Consider the following 18,991-nt stretch of genomic DNA (forward strand, 5'->3'; position numbering starts at 1 on the left):
ATTATGTTAGATTCTCCAGTGATTTTCTTGCATTTCTTCCAAGGTTGTTGTGATATCACTCTAAAAATTTGATTTTTTTTTCATTTGAGGGGGATTGCAATCAGGATCCTGCTCTCTGACCTGACTTCTAGGTGCTGACCTCTAGAGGTTAGTTTGTGCCCTTAAGTGCACAATGAACTCTTCAGAGTGCTTGTGCCCTTTTAAAATCATCTCTGCAATTTTCCCACAGACTTTTGTTTTTCTTGCTCTTACTCTGGTAATGTCCCTCACTTTAGCAGAAATCTCTTCTGGTTTGGGTACACTTCCTGAACAATCCCCAACATAGGTAAATGGGTCAGGTAGCAGAATTTCTAATTTACCAAAAACCTTTAATCTGTGTCCATAACTTTGTAAACAAAATGAATCTGTGGTGTCCACAGTGTGGAACTTGCTGCAGCATGAAACATAACTAATGTGGATTTGGTAGTTTGTGTTGTTAAAGTTATCTGATTTTCTGTGCGCGTGTGTATAGAAACAGTATGGGGTTTAATGTATATGGTATGAATGGTAGGGTTTGGTACAGTGTAGGCGTTATGGATTTAGTTCACCTTTTGTTACTGATAATATGTGCTGTTATATGGTAAATGTTTCAACAACTCTGATTTGCAGACCTGCTTGAGAGAGTCAGATGACAGTGATATTGAGGAATCTCTGTCCGTTCACAGTGACGAGCAGCGCTCAGAAGCAAGTTGGGAGCCTGTGGATAGGAAGGAGACTGAGGTAAGAGCATAGGTTGTTTGTCATTCTTTGTACAACAGAACCACAAAATGGAGAACTCCAGTCAGGAAGCCATTCTTTTAAACCTTTGTGAAGAATTTGCATTTCTTTTTCATTTTGAGTTATATTGCGCAGATGTGAATTATTCAGTGCCTTGGACTTCAACAAAAGCCCCTCTGTCATCCGCTATCCTGCTGTAAAGGAAGCACATTCTCTGTTTCTCTTGTTTACCTGCCTTGCGTTTCCCTGTACCACCATGAGATTGAGGTTATCTTAACACAATTGAAGATTAGTTAGTGGACAGAAAACAAATGTAGAAGTAGATGAGTTCTTTTTTGGGTTAGTAAACTATTACAAGGAGCACATCAAACAAATCAGTGGTTGAGCTTCAACTGTTTGTGGTTTTATAAATTATTTGGATGAGTCAACAAAATGTAATGGCTCCAAGTTTATTGACTATACAAAATTGTATAAGAAGATAGACTGGGGATCCAAGATGGCGGCGACCCAGTAAGACTGAGTCTATAGTGCTCCTCCCAAGACTTGGGCACAGTGGGTCACCTACCCCCTACCAAGCTCACCAAATCATTTATAAATCATTTATAATAGTTTAGTAACTCAATTAGTTGTGTAATATTATATTTAAACAACTTAATCCTAAGTTAAAATGACTAAAGGGAAGGGAGCCCGCAGCTCTCAGCAAGCAGGAACCCCTCCCCCACACTCTCCAGCTGCAGCAGAGGCATCCACAGCCGCCCCGGGGGACTTACCTACAGTAGCAAGTCTTGCAGAAATGCCTTCCAAGCTTGACTCGAAGATCGATGCTTTTATCGTCGAATCCAGAAACCGTTGGGAGTCGCTCTCGGCCGCGCTGCAGAAGCACGACCGTGAGATTGAAGAAATTCAACGCCGAGTCGGAGGGGCGGAGCTAAAGGCCGCGACCTCCGAGACAACCGCTCAATCGGCCGTGGATCAGGTCCGGACTCTTGAGCAGCGAGTCCGAACCTTGGAAAATCATATTGACGACCTCGATAATCGAGGTCGCCGAAAAAATATTCGTTTGCTGGGCCTTCCCGAACGGGAAGAGGAAGGCCAGCTTACAGCATTCCTGGAGCAGTGGCTGCCACAACTTTTAAATCTGCAAGCTGGATCAGGCCAGGTAAGGGTGGAATGGGCCTACCGGGTCGCAATACGCGGGCCCGGCTCGAACCAGCGCCCACGCCCGGTCCTGTTCCGGCTGCAGAGCTACAGGGAGAGGCAGATACTCCTAGAAGCCTCTAGAAATCTCGGAAAAGACCCCCAAGTTATGATCTACAAAGGATCCAAGATCATGCTATTTCAGGACTTTTCCCCGGCTCTGGTTCGAAAGAGGAAGGCATTCGACGAGGCGAAGAAGCGTTTAAGGGACTTAAATGTTCAGTACTCCTTACGCTACCCAGCGATGTTACGCTTTAACCATGAAGGATCCGTATATAACTTTGGATCACCAGAAAAGGCTAAGGAATTCTTGGACTCTCTTAGATAAACTGTAGGACATAATGGATGTTGGTCCGCTTCCCCCCCCCCCCCCCCCACAGCTTTGGTTTATATCCCCTCCCTTTTTTTTTCTTACCTTACTGCGTAATATTATCATGGGGGGTGGGGAGAGGGATTTGATTTTCTCCCCCCCCCCCCCCCCCCCTTGGAGTTGTTTTCTGTTATTATTTTATGTATATATGAGATGAGGGATGTATGTATATGTGTGTGTATGTGTATATATATATATATATATATATATATATATAAGCTGGGGGATTTGGTTAATGTTGGTGGGGGGAGGTGGTTACCTTATTCGATCTTACCTCTGTCTTTAGGAGCGGGGTTGTTTTTCCCTTCGTTATTTTGTATTATCATATTTAATTATTATTTGTTGAAGTGGTAATTTTATAGTTATATGTTTATATATGGTATTAACATTACCAAATATACCCAGGTGTTGGTATGGGTGGGGGTGGGGTGCTCACTGTTAACTCTAGCTTTGTACTATATTTGAATTCTCCTCATTTTATTGAGGAGTGCCTGGGTCAAGGGTGGGGCATTGGTTGGGAGAGGATATGAGGGACTTTTGGAGAGGAAGTGACGCCCCCTGGGAACAAGGGGGAAAGTCTCCACTTAGATACGTTTTATATTTTTTTTATTTAGAAATAGTTTTTTACTGTATTGTTGTGGGTGTATTAAAGAGGCTTTATTTTTGTAAATTTTACATGTTCCACGCTCGGGATGTTCTGGATAGGGTTCCCCCTCCCGAGGGGCCTCGGATTGGCCCAGAGGATTATGATTGATCAGTCGGTTAAGTGGTGCACCTGGAATGTCAAGGGGAGTAATTCGCCACTTAAAAGGAAGAAAATATTATCAAATCTTAAGAAGGAAAGAGTTGATATAGCTCTCCTACAGGAGACACACCTGTCAGATAAAGAACACTTGAAATTACGACAGGGCGGAATTGATCAGGCCTTTTTTTCATCTTTTAACTCAAAAAGCAGGGGAGTTGTTATTCTTGTTCGGAAGAATTTCCCTTTCAAAATCCTAAAGCAGATAAAAGACGAATCTGGACGATATATCTTGATTAAAGCCCTCATAAATGGAGAGGAATATGGGATTTTAAATTTGTACTGCCCCCCGGCACACCCCTTTAAATTTATAACGGAAACCTTTTCAAAATTGATGGCTTTTGATGCCCGTCATATAATTATAGGGGGAGACTTTAATTGTATTATGGATCCGGAAATAGATAGGATTCCCAAGAGTACTGCAGGAGTATCTCCCAGATCTAGACAATTGATGGATCTGAACAAAGAATTAGGATTAGTAGATGTATGGAGATGTCTTCATCCACAGGGTAGAGATTTTTCTTTCTACTCTAATCCACATAAATGTCATACCAGAATTGATATGTTTTTTGCCCCCTCGATTTTTTTAAATTCCATATCATCCTGTAAAATAGGTAATATAGCAATTTCTGACCACGCTGCTGTATATATGGAAACTAAGGCGAGGAACAGTGGGACATCCCCTCGGCATTGGCGTATGGACCCCTTCTTAATGAAAGATAGTAAATTTGTAAAGTACTTCTCTCAAGAATTTAAAACTTTTTTAGAAATTAATTCAGGTACAGCTAGCAACCCGTCAATGATGTGGGAGACCATCAAAGCATACACGCGAGGCTTGATCATCTCCTACTCAGCGACCCAGAAGAAATTAAAGGGAGAACAACAGCGTCTGCTTGAAGCCCGCTTAAAAGCGGCTGAAACAGCATACACTGATAGACCTTCTATTATTAAACTGCAAAGGATTACAGCTCTTAGGACAGCTCTAAACACTACACTTACTCAAACGGCTAAGAGGGAAATATTATTTGCAAAGCAAAGGTTATATGAATATGGCGACAAACCGGGTAGATACCTAGCATTTCTTGCAAAGAAAAAAAAGGCCCCTCAGACTATTATGTCTATCAAGGAAAGTACGGGTATTTTGACTCATGATCATAAAAAGATTAATGTGACCTTTAGAGAATTCTATTCTGAGTTATATAAATCACAGGATTGTGAAGATAGGACGAAGAGGATGCAGTCATTTTTTAAAAATTTGACTTTTCCAGACCTAACTCCGGAACAAGTATCGGTCCTAAATGCTCCTCTTACACCCCAAGAAATAGTTGATGCAATTAGGCACCTTCAAAATGGTAAGGCGCCGGGCCCAGATGGCTTTCAAGCTGAATTCTATAAAGAATTTACAGAAATACTGGTTGGTCCACTTATGGACATGTATAACTGTGCATATAGTCAGGGCTGTCTCCCGCCTTCGCTGAAAGAGGCAAATATCTCTCTTATCCTTAAAAAAGGAAAGGACCCAGAAGATTGTACATCATACAGACCAATATCCTTGCTAAATGTAGATTTTAAAATCCTCTCTAAAACGTTAGCACTGAGACTAGAAAGGATACTGCCACATATTATAAAGGAGGATCAGACTGGGTTTATTAAGGGCCGTAGATCATCCAATAATGTTAGAAGGGCTCTGAATATGATTCAAGCTTGTCATCTGGGAAAGATACCAGGAGTAGTGGTTTCATTAGACGCGGAAAAGGCATTTGATAGGGTCGAATGGTCATATTTGTTTTACACATTGGAGAGGTTTGGCGTTGGACAGGTGTTTACCAAATGGATCTCAACATTATATAGTGATCCCAAAGCAGTTGTGGTTACCAATGGATTAGGCTCGGATAGCTTCAGTGTGGGTAGGGGCTGCCGTCAGGGATGTCCCCTCTCGCCATTGTTATTCACGTTAATAATTGAACCACTAGCAGAAGCTATACGAGCTGATCCTAATATAGTGGCCCCAAGGATTGGTACAGGTAAACATAAAATTACCCTTTATGCAGATGATGTTCTTCTATTCCTCAGTAACCCTTTGATGTCCATACCTCGCTTAATCCAAGTTATTAATACATTTAGTGCATTCTCAGGCTATAAATTTAATTTTTCAAAATCGGAGGCTATGCCAATGGGTGGCCTTGCTGTGATACCCCGCTTAGCGGACGGTTCCCTTTTTCCCTTTCGCTGGTCCCTGGAGGGTTTCTTATATTTAGGCATTTTTATTACTCCAGTATTTGGTCAGTTGTATAAGGCTAATTTTGTGTATTTATTGGAAAGGATAAGGCAGGACCTCCAGCGATGGGGAGACCTGCCAATTTCCTGGTTGGGTAGAATAGCATTAATCAAAATGAATATCCTGCCCCGTCTCCTATATCCTATGAGAATGCTTCCGGTGATGCTGCCGAGGACGGCTTTATGTAAATTATACGGCTGGCTGAGTTCCTTTATCTGGAATCATAGGCGGCCCCTCATTAAGCTGAAGAAGCTACAGCTTCCACAGGCAAGGGGTGGATTGGACTTCCCAGATTTTAGGAAATATCAATTAAGTTCCCTATTAAGTTACATAGCTGATTGGGTCTTGTCTGATCCACAATCAATCTGGTTGGACATCGAGGCTTCTCAAGTAAAATACCCACTTATTAACCTTTTATTCTCAGACAAGAGGAAAATCATTACAGATCACTGTAAAAACCCTATAATACTGAATACAATCAAGGCTTGGAATATAATGCGGCAAAATGAGGGTAATTCACATAAAACATCCCCCTATGCACCAATAGTGGGGGCATGGGGATTCCAACCGGGGTTAACAGATGCCACTTTTAAACTCTGGAGATCCAGGGGTATCTCATGTCTCGGGGATTTATTTAAAGATGGGGTCCTGATGTCTTTCGGACAGCTGCGTCAGAAATTCGGATTACCCAATGGAGACCTCTTTCGATACTTCCAAATTCGAGATTATATACAGAAGAAGACTACGTTATTAGATAGTCTTTATAAATCCGATAGAGAATGTAGTGTCCTACGACCAGTGGGGGTATCTTCCGTCAGTAATATTTATCATTTACTACATGATGAAGTATCGGGAGATATGGATAATCTGCTTAAAACATGGGATCAGGATCTGGGACTAGAAATCTCCACAGAAACGTGGAATGATATCTGGGAAAATGCTAGAAGAATTACTATTTGTAACAGAACCCAGGCTATCCAGCTGAAGATACTTCATAGGGCCCATATAGCACCGGTTCGATTGGCAAAATTTAAGGCAGGAGCATCTCCAATGTGTCCTAAATGCAAAATAGAGGTGGGCACTCTTGTACATTGCTTATGGACCTGTCATAAGATCCGTAGATATTGGACTAAAGTAGCAAGTACCCTGACAGAAATTTTAGGAACGGAAATAAAAGTGGACCCCGTATCTCTCCTCTTGGGCTTTTCGAACTTTCCCTCCCTGGACACGTACGGGAAGAGACTATTTTCTATTCTTTCTTTCTGTGCAAGGAAAAATATTTTGATGAACTGGGTGGCGGAGGGCCCCCCTGGACTTTCAAATTGGCACAGACTAATTATGGAATGTATTCCCCTTGACTTCCTTACAAATATGGTGCACCGAAAGACCGAATTATTTTATAAAATATGGCAGCCCTTTTTGAATTACATAAATACAGATATTTCGGCTATCCTAACAAGGGCTTTTATTTAATTTAATTGAGATTACAAACCTGGCTGGTCCGTGGCCCCTCGGGGGAGGAATCCCGCACGAATACGGGTTTTATTATATCTGATGCTAACACATCCCGAGCATGTAAGAGACTTAAATATACATCCTGGTTAGTTGTAGGTTAGATTAGTAGATAGTTGAGGTTTGTTTGTTTGTTTTTTTTTCTTTTCGGTTTTTTTTTGTTGTTTTTGTTTTTTTTTTGTCAAATTTTGGCTATTGTATATTTGAGCTAATTGTATATCAATGTTTATATCTGAGAGTTTTGTTTATTTTTGTAAACTTGTAAAAATGTCAAATTTCTAATAAAAATATCTATAAAAAAAAGATAGACTAAGGGGAATGCAAAACTGAGCACCAGTGATAGGAAAAATAATGGAATATTTTTAGTAAAATAGCTTCCGCAAACGTACTGGATTTGAAGGCAAACTAGAGAAGATTCAGTTGATCAATTCCTGTTATGGAGGGAATTTCTAATGAGGTCAGGATGAGTCTTGGGCTTATACCAAATGGCATTTAGAAGAAGAAATGGAGACCTATTGAAACATATAATATTCTTAGGGGGCTTGACAAAGTGCATCTGGAAAAATTGCTTCCCCTTGTGCAAAGCATCTAGGACCAGTGGTCATAATTTGATTAAGGGATCTTTCATTTAAGACATCTGAAAAATGATTTTATCAGAGGCTAGCGAATCTGTGAAATTCTTCACTGCAGCGAGCTGTCTGAACTGAGTCACTAAAATCTATCTCAGCCTTGTATGTTCTTAGTAAGGGAATTAAAGTTATGGGGAAAAGGCTGGAAAATGGAGCTGAGGATTTTCAGATCAGCCAAGATCTCATTGATTGGTGGAGCAGACATGATGGGCTGGATCATCTATTTCAGGTCCTATGTCTTATGGTCTTTTAGAGAGCATTGAATGTCATCAATAGTTAACATGGATTTCAAAATAGCCATCTTATTTGACCAACTTGAGTTTTTTGAAGACATAACAGAGAGTACACAGTGGTAATAGTAGATGTAATAATATGAATTTTCAAAAGGCTTGCCAATGAGGTGTCCCATAATAAATTAACAAATAAGATTGAAAGATTGAGACAAATAGTGCAATAGATTGCTTGCTAGCTAGATTCAAGACAAAAACAGAGTGGGAATGAAGGATAGTTATTCAACAGTGGCAGAAGATGGGCAATAATGTTCAACAAAGCTTGGGACTATTACTATTCACAATTTAGTTGAGTGATTTGGAATTAAAAATACATTGGCAGGATCTTTCTAGCAGCAGTATTGAGGGTGAGATTGCTGCTGCCATTGGAAAATTCTCCCTACTCAACACTACTGCACATTTCTTCCACTATCTTTCAGCCCAACTTTCATGGAAGTGTGCAGTGTTGGAGGAGTCTTATGAAATTTGCATTTGCTCCCTTCCTACAACACTAACTGATGAACTGTTTTAAAGTCCGGTCTTAATATTAGTGAGGGAGTGAATCGATAGGTTGGTGAGGCAAATAAGTGGGTTGGAGAGTGAGCAGGTTGGTTAATGGTTGGTTGTGTTCAGTTAAGGAGAGTGGCCTGGTGGTTCGTGGATATCAAGACAAGGCAGTTGAGTTGGGGTATAATCGAGTCTGGTCAGAAATTGGTTGGATGGTCAGTGGAAGGGCGTTATGTAGTTAGCCAGATATTGAAATAGGATATAATTTATTTTGGGTAAGTACCCAAGTGAGTACAAGGAACTGTCCAAAGCCAGTCTGTCCTTAGATTTTGTGCAGTTCCCACTTAAGTGCTCATGTTATGAGTTCTGTAGGGTCCTTGTGTGAATCTCTAGTGTTGTATCTTCTGATTTAAGCTTATTGTCACACAGAATGAATTATAACTTTGCAAGTCACTACTTATGGCACCATTCTTGGGTACCAAGGTACAGAATCTTGGGACACAGCAGGAAAATGAAGAAACTTAAGTTTAAAAAGTTGAACATGACAGTCCTTTTTTCTAAAAAGTAGTAACAGAGTTAACAGTTCAACACCACAGTCCATAAGGGCCTGGCCATTGGGGCTCACACTCCTTACATGGGCTGAACCTCACTCCTGCCCTGGGCTGTCTGCTCTTGTCACCTTGCAGACTGTTCCTGCTCCTGTTGTTGCCTCAGGCTGCCTGCTGTCATTCTCACTGGCTGCCTTAGTCTGCTTACTCCTGGTCTTGCCACCAGCCTCCTTGGGCTCCTTGTAGAGATCAAGGCCGGCTGTCTAATTTATGGGTGATATCAAACTGGGTGGGAGTTGCACAATCCTGAGGAGGACTCCAGTTGGTTAAGGAAGACATGAGTAAATTCCAGAGTGGGTATATAATTGGCAAATTATTAGTAGTGAAATGTAATGATGCACGTTTTGGGTGGGCAATACAAGGTGCCACTATTGGTTCATGTCTAGGTGGAGGTTCTTGAGGTACAAATATATCAATTACAAAAAAATTGCATCGTGTTAGCAATGTTATAAACAAAAGCAAACAAAGAGCTAGATTTTATTTCTACACAGGCAGAATTAAAAAGTAGGAAAGATAAATCTGTGTCACATCTTGTTGAGATGACAGTTGGAGAACTGTATGCAGTTCTACTTGCCTTAAAACAAAGGATATAGAGGTAGGGGAGAGAGTGTGAAGAACATTTGAGGATGATACCAGAAATGCCTGAGTATAAACAGGATGGTTTTCTTCTCTCTTGGAAAAAGAAGGCTGAGAGATCACTTCAGAGACGTCTTTACATTGTGAAAACCATGGTCTCCTTGGTGCAAGAGGCTCAAGTGGCTGAATGGTCTACTGTACTTGTGTTTTAGTAGAGTAAACACATGTTGAAACAGACTTAGAGGATGCACTTAAGGGAAATTAGGCAAGTATATGAAGGCGAACTGAAAAGATGGCTGTGCTGATAGATTTATGAGATGATGAGAGGAGCTTGTGGCACACCAGACTAGTTGTGCCGAGTGGCTGGTTACTATGCCATATATCCTATGTAATTCTATGCAAGGCAGCTGCAGAGAAATAAACATCGATTAAATGAGACAAGGCAGACGCTATTTAGTAGAGGGAATTGTGAAGGTATCAGCCTTTGGGGGAGAAAAAAGAAAAATGGTAATATTTAAATAATAAATAAAGTATTCAGAGCAATGGGGTTTTCCTTGTATGAATTATCAATGTGCAGTCAATGTACAGATTGGAAAGCATGTGATATGTTTGACTTTAAAATAAAAGATTTTGATATAAAGGAAAGGCCTTACTTGAGTTATCTAGGATCTTCATAAAATCACACATGGAGCATTTTGTACAGTTTAGGTCTCCTTTTAATAGCAAAAGGGTCAACTACATTTACAAGTCAGCATAATTACTGAGACCCTCAGGAGCTGAACAGAATATATTTGCTCCCTATCAAGGCCAGTGTGGAATTCCTTTGGATGCCGAAATTTTTCCCAAACTAATCTGTAACATCATCGTATTGTAAGTAACTGGAACTGTATCAGAGCCATTTGCTTCTACAATACTTTACAAGGTAAATATAAGCAAAGTTTACCCTGTTTAGACTGTGAGGAGTACAGATCGCGATCTCAGAATAAAGGGTCATCTGTTAGAAACTGAGGCAGATTGCAAATTTTTAAAATTCTCTCACCCAGAAAGTTGTCGATGCATAGTTGTTGAGATTTTTCAAGACAGTGATAGATTTTTGGTTGCTAAGAGAATAAAGGGATCATGTGGGAAAATGGAGTTGAGGTACATCAGCTATGATCTCCCTGAATGGTGGCACAGATGAGACTGATCACAGGGCATTCATGTTTCTATTCCTTAAATTACCCCACACTTTCCTTCCACTCTCCATTGCCTGCTCCCTATACCTAATCTTCCCTTTCCTCTGATACCTTGCACTAACTCTCTCCCAGTTTCCCACTAGTGCTTCCTCCACAATATTCCCCTGACGAGGAGCAGTCTGAGATTCGGAACTCTCCAATTCCAAGTAACGATCATTACTTACTGAAATTGTTTACAAAAATTCAAGATTAAGCTTAGGAAAATCTAAATACATCTGTAATAATTGTGTGGCATAAGTTTCCAGGAAAGGCAACAAAATCAAGTATAGATGGGTATGTGTTGGTCCAAAAAAACCAATCCAGTTCATTTGCAAAAAGATGAGGAATTGTCAGTTTTTCTTTCAGTGCTAACCTCTCTTGCTAACAGGTCATGTCTTCAGTTCTTAAGCACAGTTATAGTCTAACAAAATATAGAAAATTTTCCAAAATCTGTAGTTTAATATATGTTAACAGTGGTTGACATGGATATTGGTTATTGGATGTTTGTGTACATCTTAGAAGATTTTTTTTCAAGTTGATTTATTTATTGCAGGTGACACGATGGGTCCCTGACCATATGGCATCGCACTGTTTTAACTGTGACTCAGAATTCTGGTTAGCCAAAAGGAGACACCATTGCAGGTAAGATACAAAGATTTGGCGTCCATACTAAGAAATGTTTGGAAAAGCCTGAAAGTGATTTGGCTTGGTACTTACATTCACTATATCACCTTCTGCGTGCTGGAGGTTAGCGATTTGGGGTTTATTGTCAGAGTAGGTTTGACTAGTTGCTGTAGTTTAGCTTGTACATAATGCACAGTGTTGTTGTGGGGGGAGTGAAAGCTTAAGTGAGAATTATTCTTCATTGTTTATTTTTGTATTTTCATTATTGGGATCTGGATGATGTTGGCAAGGCCAGCATTTATGCCCACCCATCTGAGTTACTTGTGAGGTTATTTCATAAGGATGTTAAGAGTCAGCCACATTGCTGTGGATCTGGAGCCTCATGTAGGCCAGACCAGGTAAGGGCAACCAATTTCTTTTCCTAAAGGACATTAGTGAACCAGGTGGATATTTATGACAATTAATAAGGGTTAATTCCAGATTCTTATTGAATTCAGATTTCATCGTCTGCCATCATGAACTTCGGTCTTGTGTCCCCAGAGCACTGGTCTGGGTCTTTGGCTTACTAGTCCAGTTGCATCACCATTACAACATTGCCTCCTTGTACAATAGGGTACTGATTAAGCAGGCTGCCTTGTTCTGGATTTTGTTAGGCTTCTAAAGTGCCATTAGAGTCATACGTTTTTAGGCAAGTACAGTGTTCAGTCACACTTCTGCTCGTGCACTGTATTTATTTAATGGACAAGCTCTGGGGAGTTAGCAGGTGAGTTACTCACTGCAGAATGCCAGGCTGCTCTTGTAAGCACAGTATTATATGCCCATACTAGATATGTTGAAGTCTGGGAGCGATGAACTTGAAGTGATGAAAATTAGTCTACAGCGGAGGAGTGGCTGTGATTTGAGAATTTACATCGAGGAAACGGTTAAGGGCTTTCAGGAGATCAATGAAACTAAAGGGGAAATGGAATAGCCTGGAGATTTAATTTACTGAGGATTGAGTCACTCATTGTAGAGACCGAAAGTGGAAAGCAATTAAGCTGCCTTAGTGAGAAATTTGAAGTAAGTTTGGGCCTGTAGATTGTGGGGATTTTAAATTAAGGCAATGAGGTTAAAAGAATACAAAATGTTCAAAGGGCCAGAGGATGATCTGGTAAAGTGGTTGACCTTACATCACCAGTTTGGTTAGGGCAGGTAAGTATAGCCAGGCTTTTTTAATGGGCAAGGTATCACGACCAGTCTAGTCATCCATAAGAAGGTAAACTTTGTATTCATGATAAAGGTATTCAGTAAATGGAATGGAACAAACTCAGTAAGATACATCTCCAACAACAACTGATACTTGCCCTAGTGTCTGTAATCTAATAAATATACCATGTGGCTTCTCAGAAGTTTTAAGAAGCAAAATTGAACTCCAAACCATACAAGGTAGGATTAGGCAAATGGCCAAATGCTTGTTCAAGTAGACAGGCTTTAAAGGATATCTGAAAGGAGAGAAACTCAGAAATAATACCAAATCTTCAGGCTGAGGCAACTGAAGGCACAATGGTGGAGAAACTAAAACCAGTGTTTTGAAGAGGTCAGAATTACATGAATGCTGGTATTTAAGAGATTGCTGGGCTGGAGGAGATTAGAGATCTGGACAGGTAAAGTCATAGAAGAACAAGAAAGCAAGGATGCAAGTTTAACATTGATTATTTGCTTAACTGCGATCAGTGTAGGTCTGAAAGTAATTGGGTGCTGAGTGAGCAAGACTTGGCACAAGCAAGGATATAGTCTGTAGAGTTTTGAGCGGTAGAATGTAGAAGGCTAGCTGCAACAGTCAAGTCAAGGTAAAACAGCTTAAGTAAGGGTTTTATCAGGAGAAGCAGCAGTTGAGTGATCCACCAGTGCTGATGGTCCCTTCAGTATTGTCTCAACACTAGCCCTCTCTACAATTTCCACTACTCAGTCCCAAAAAATTGATGACACAATATATAATTCAACACTCAACTAACAGTCACTAAATGTCACTACATTAAATTAATTTAAAAATGGGGTCTGCCATCCAGCTGAAATAGCATTGCTGCTTTTATTGTTCTACTGGAGAAAAGCTTTGTGTCTGTTTTGAGGGATATGAATCTAACATTGTATTTTGTTGGTTTACACTCTGGGATTTTTCTTTGCCTGATTCTGGTATTAGTTTTGTGTAAAGCTAATAGATTTGGTTTGGGAAGGAAAAATAAACTGGCTTCCTTCTACTGACTATTACTAGCCAGGGATGAAAAGTACATGTGTATTGGGCAAAACTAATATTATGCTCAGTCGCTGCTAAAAAATGTCATATTAATAGGCCTTTCGTCTCCCTGTAGGTATCTTCAAGAGATGGCAGAAAATAGGATTTAAGTGTGAAATGCAATTCTAACAGTCCCATTTCCCTCAGTGATTTTCTTAATGTATTATGTTTATTTCTAGGAACTGTGGGAATGTGTTTTGTGCCAACTGCTGCCACCTGAAACTACCCATTCCAGATCAACAGTTATATGATCCTGTCTTGGTTTGTATTTCCTGCTATGATCAGATTCAAGCGTGCCGCACCCGGGAGATAATGAATCAGCAACTGAAGAAACCCATTGCTACCGCATCCAGTTAAAGTGGCACTCTGCCTTCCCCAACTTGTGCCGTGAAGCTTCTGTTATCCTGGAAACTTGACACTTGAAGGTTAGCTGGGTTCCACAAAAAAAAGCAAATCCCAGCCGGAGAGGTGTTTGAAAGATTTTAAAGTACTGATACGAAAATGCTGCTACAACGAGCTTTTTGACCTGTGCACTATGAACTTTGGGGTGGGAGGGGAAGGGTAGGAGGGGAGAGAGTAGGAAAATAACCAAAATGTTAATAGAAAAGAAACAAATTCATCTCTAACTGATGAGCTACTTAGATTTGAAAAGAAATTCTATTCCTGTGTAAAGAGCTTCTGAGATATAAAATGGAGACTATGTGGTGACCTGTCTCTCAATTGCTTGACCAGCCATTACAAGAATGAGCAGTTTCTGTGCCTCAGTAAAGAATGTGATAGCAGTAGAATTGTGTAAAATCTATTTGTACAATGCAAGCTATAGGGCCTCTTAATTCTAACTACTTTGCAACCTACATTAGTGGTTGTAAAGAGAATGTTTGAGGAACTGTAGGAATTGCTTGTTTAATTCACGCAGGCAACTTAAATTTTATTTCTTGAATTCTCCTGAGATACGTATGATGTTGATTCAGAAATATGCTTCTGAAAAACAATTCTCTAATTTGTTTTCACCTAATCTTTTTAAACTTTTGATGGAAAATGGGAATGTATGTGTGTAATCTGTATGATGTCAGGGAGGGGCAGGTTTGTTAGTGGGAGGATTCCACAGTATTATCACTCTCGTTAGCCAAGATGTCCTCCTTCAGTTTAAATCTTGCAATTTTCTTTCTCTCTTTCTCCCCTTTTCCTTACCAAAAATAATTACGAACAGGAAAAAGCCATTAGACCTTAAAAGCTTGTCCCTTTCTATTTCACAGACCAGCTACACTATCTATTGTGTTTTCATCATACCTCTGTCTCTCCAAGCCTTCATATAATTGTTTTCTGTCCACTTATGCTGTCTATTTCAATGCCTTTACCTGGTATTAATTACGGTTGATGACTGTCTGGATGAAAATATTTAGCCCAGCATTTTCATGAATGACTCTTCTATAATATGTAAATTCTACATGGACAGATCCAACTATACATCTCAAGTAAGTTAAAATATGCGATTATAGGAGTTTGACTGAAGAAGATGATGAGTCTGTTTTCTTATCCTACCTATCACTTCTCCGAGCTTTCCTTTAATGGGCCTCTGTTCTCGTTTTCCTTTCCTTCCTTGTGATGCATTTGCAGGGTCCAGGATAGAGAAGCTTTTCTGTCACACTGAAGTGTGTAACTTTTGGCTATGGCCTGAAGTGGCATGAGGACAACCTTATGCTGGAGATGAATGTTGTGGTGGTCTGCACATGGTTCACCATGGACTATCGCAACAGGATGACTTCATGTAAGGAACTTTGCAAGCCTGGTAATCTGCAGATCTACAAAATTGTTTACTTCCACATTCTCAGAAATTGATAGGCATAACAATGATTTTAAAAGCACATTTTTGAAACACTACTCATTGTTTGAGGATTTATGATTGACACCTTTGTTAGCCCACATTGAAATGGAAGTATTTTGGGAGTCTTCATCGGACTGACGAGAGTCCTTGAACAATTTATTTTACTTTCTTTTCCAGACCTTAAATGGTAATCCTTGCTAATTGTTTAACAGACTGCATTTATTTCTTTCCATTTCCCAAATTTGATGAATTTCACAGGCTCGGATTAAACTGGCTAGGAAGGAATCTTGCTGCTGATAATAAATGTCTGTGGCAGATTGAATTCTCTCATTTTCTATTCATTGATTAGGCATTGAGAGTTGACTCAATGCAGTTGGAGGTGTCATAAAACTTGTAATGGGCGGCCTTTGTGGTGCAGAGGTGGTGTACCTACCTCTGAGCCAGGAATCCCAGGTTCAAGTCCCACCTGCTTCAGAGTTGTGTAATAACAAGTTGATTTGAAGAATATAAAGTTTGTAATAAAACTAAAACAAAACTGACAAAGCACGTCTTGTGTTTTGTCACCGTAAACATATATTTGTTATTGAGCGTGCACTGAAGAGATCAGACTTTTTCAACCTGGAGGTAGGGCGTAGTTTTAGTTAACACTTGGACACACTGGAAATTCATGGAGGGAGTTGTCCTTTGCCCGCATAGTTGACTTTCTAAGAACAAGCCATGACCAATGGGCTGGAAAAATTGAAAAAATGCCGTTGGTCTGATTTTCCAACATGCTACTGCTTCCTTTATTCTTTCCAGGAACTGTTAGGGAGTGAAATTGGAAACCTGTGTAACAGAAATTTGTTAAATGGGCAGTTGAATGATTTTGGTGAATAGCTTCCCTTTCCCAACTGGATCAGTCTATCCTTACAACTCCAAATAGCAAGTTGGAGAAGATGAGAGTACAGTAGAAGGGACTTCCTCCAGTGTATCTAACAGGTTGTAAGGGTTAATTGTTTGTACTCAACAGTTGTAGGTAAAGTCATACACATGTACCGCACAGAAACCGACTTTTCGGTCCAACTCGTCCATGCCGACCAGATATTCTAAATTAATCCAGGCCTGTTTGCTGACGTTTGATCCTTTAAACCCTTCCTATTGATATACCCATCCAGATGCCTCTTAAATGTAATTGTAGCACTCTCCACTACTTCCTCTGGCAGCTCATTCCATACACGCACTGCCCTCTGCATCAAAAAGTTGTCCCTTAGATCCCTTTTAAATCTTTTCCCCCCTCATCCTAAACCTATGCCCTCTAATTCTGGACCCACGCAGCCTCGGGAAAGGATCTTGTCTATTATCCTTATCTATGCCCCTCATGATTTTATAAACCACTATAAGGTCACCCCTCACCCTCCGACACTCCAGGGAAGACAGCCTCAGCCTCTCCCTATGGCTCAAACCCTCCAATACTGGCAACTTCCTTATAAATATTTTAAGAACCCTTTCAAGTTTCACAACATCCTTCCATTAGGAGGGAGACCAGAATTGCACACAGGATTCCAAAAGTGGCCTAACCAATGTCCTGTACAACTGCAACATGACCTCCCAACTCCTATACTCAGTGCTCTCACCAATAGAAGAAACCATACCAAACACCTTCACTAACCTATCTACCTGCGACTCCACTTTCAAGGATCTATGAAACTGCACTCCAAGGTCTCTTTTTTTTTCAGCAACACTCCCTAGGACCTTACCATTAAGTGTATAAGTCCTGCCCTGATTTGCCTTTCCAAAATGCAGCACCTCACATGTATCTAAATTAAACACCATCTGCCACTCCTTGGCCCATCTGATCAAGATCTCATTGTAATCTGAGGTAACCTTCTTTGCTGTCCACTGCACCTCCAATTTTGGTATCATCTGTAAATTTACTAACTATACCTCCTATATCCAAATCATTTATATACAACGAAAGCAGTGGACCCAGCACCGATCCTCGTGGCACACCACTGATCACAGGTTTCCAGTCTGAAAAGCAACCTTCCATTATCACCCTCTGTCTTCTGCCTTTGAGCCAGTTTTGTATCCAAATGGCTAGTTCTCCCTTTATTCTGTGATCTAACCTGTTAACCAGTATACCATTAGGAACCCTATCAAATGCCTTACTGAAGTCCATGTAGATCACATCCACAACTCTGCCTTCATCAATCTTCGTTACTTCAAAAAAAGTCAAGTTAGTGAGACATGATTTCCCATCCACAAAGCCATGTTGACTACCCCAATCAGTCCTGTCCTTTCCTTTCCAAATACATGCAAATACTGTCCCGAAGGATTCTCTCCAATAACTTGCCCATCACCGATGTCAGGCTCACTGGTCTATAGTTCCCTGGCTTTTCCTTATAACCTATCTTAAATAGTGGCACCACGTTAGCCAACCTCCAGTCTTCCGGCACCTCACCTGTGACTATCAATGATACAAATATCTCAGAAGGGGCTCAGCAATCACTTCCCTAGCTTTCCACAGAGTTCTAGGGTACACCTAATAAGGTCCTGGGGACCTATCCACCCTTATGTTTCAAGACATCTAGCACCAACCACCTCCTCTATAATATGGGCATTTTCAAGATGTCACCATCTATTTCCCCACATTCTATTAGTTGTGGCCAGTCTCAGAGGCAGTAGTGTAAAACACTGTTAAAGAATGCTAATACTACATATGTGGAGATTGCCATTTCTCGGGAGGAATTTTACAAACTTTCCACCAAGCTTCAGCTGCACTATGCTGAAAACCTTCATAACAGCACAAAAGCAGCCTTTGCAGCCTCCACTGTCCACCTTTTCCACTGCAGCTACATTACTCAGTTGCAGCATCAACAGAAGCACCATCTACCTGCCTTCTCAACTGCATTTAACTCTACAGGGAATAGAGAATAGCAAGATGCAGCTGGGAGTAGTCAAGACCACAACAGAATGTCTTCAGGCAGAAGCTCATCTACTATTCCAGATGTGCCACCTCCTCAGGCTTTCATTATGGATGGGAGCTGCATCCTCAAGACAGTAGGTCGATTTACCAGTGAATCTACAGGCAGCTGTCACCTGTGCTGAAAAAGTGCATGTACTGGAAACCAACTTTCTAAAATATCTTCCAACCAACCATTAAACTCTGCCTTTCACTAATTTAAGTGCTATCTTGATAGGAGGAAATAAGAGTCTGAGGTGAGTGATGTAATGGAAGGGGTCAGGTGATGGGATAAGGGAAAATTTTGAATGAATGGCATTGGACTGGTACTTCAACATGCTCCTGTTCTTTCTGTCTTTCTCAAGGTGAGTAGGTGAGTTTGTGGAGAGCAACCATTTGTGAGGAGCAGTTGAGGAATGTTTGAGAGGAGGCAGTAAAATATAAATATGTATGAAGTACCTAAAGAGTGAAATTACTCAGATTTGTTGATCTGGGGCATGTCGAGCAGGTCAGATTTATCCTTCATAACATTTGGAGAGCCCACCTCACTGCCGGCCCTCACCTCCCTCATCTGGAATTGCAGATCGGAGTACGACTGTTAAGGACCAGCT

At 40.6% G+C, this 18,991-nt stretch overlaps 1 protein-coding gene across 1 annotated transcript in view; it reads left to right on the top strand.

Annotated features, from left to right (window-relative positions):
* The window catches only part of LOC148141894 (phosphatidylinositol-3,5-bisphosphate 3-phosphatase MTMR4-like), a 62,646-nt gene extending 48,324 nt beyond the window's left edge, over positions 1-14,322 (top strand). The window contains 3 exon segments of the mRNA XM_087977127.1: positions 649-759; positions 11,272-11,360; positions 13,794-14,322. Coding sequence (XP_087833253.1) covers positions 649-759; positions 11,272-11,360; positions 13,794-13,971 — 378 coding nt within the window. The 3' untranslated portion in view covers positions 13,972-14,322.
* The last annotated feature ends 4,669 nt before the right edge of the window (positions 14,323-18,991 follow it).

Source organism: Chiloscyllium plagiosum, unplaced genomic scaffold (genome assembly GCF_037043375.1).
Source record: "Chiloscyllium plagiosum isolate Xiang-an unplaced genomic scaffold, Cpla_swu_hap1 HiC_scaffold_31, whole genome shotgun sequence".
Taxonomy (NCBI): Eukaryota; Metazoa; Chordata; class Chondrichthyes; order Orectolobiformes; family Hemiscylliidae; genus Chiloscyllium; species Chiloscyllium plagiosum.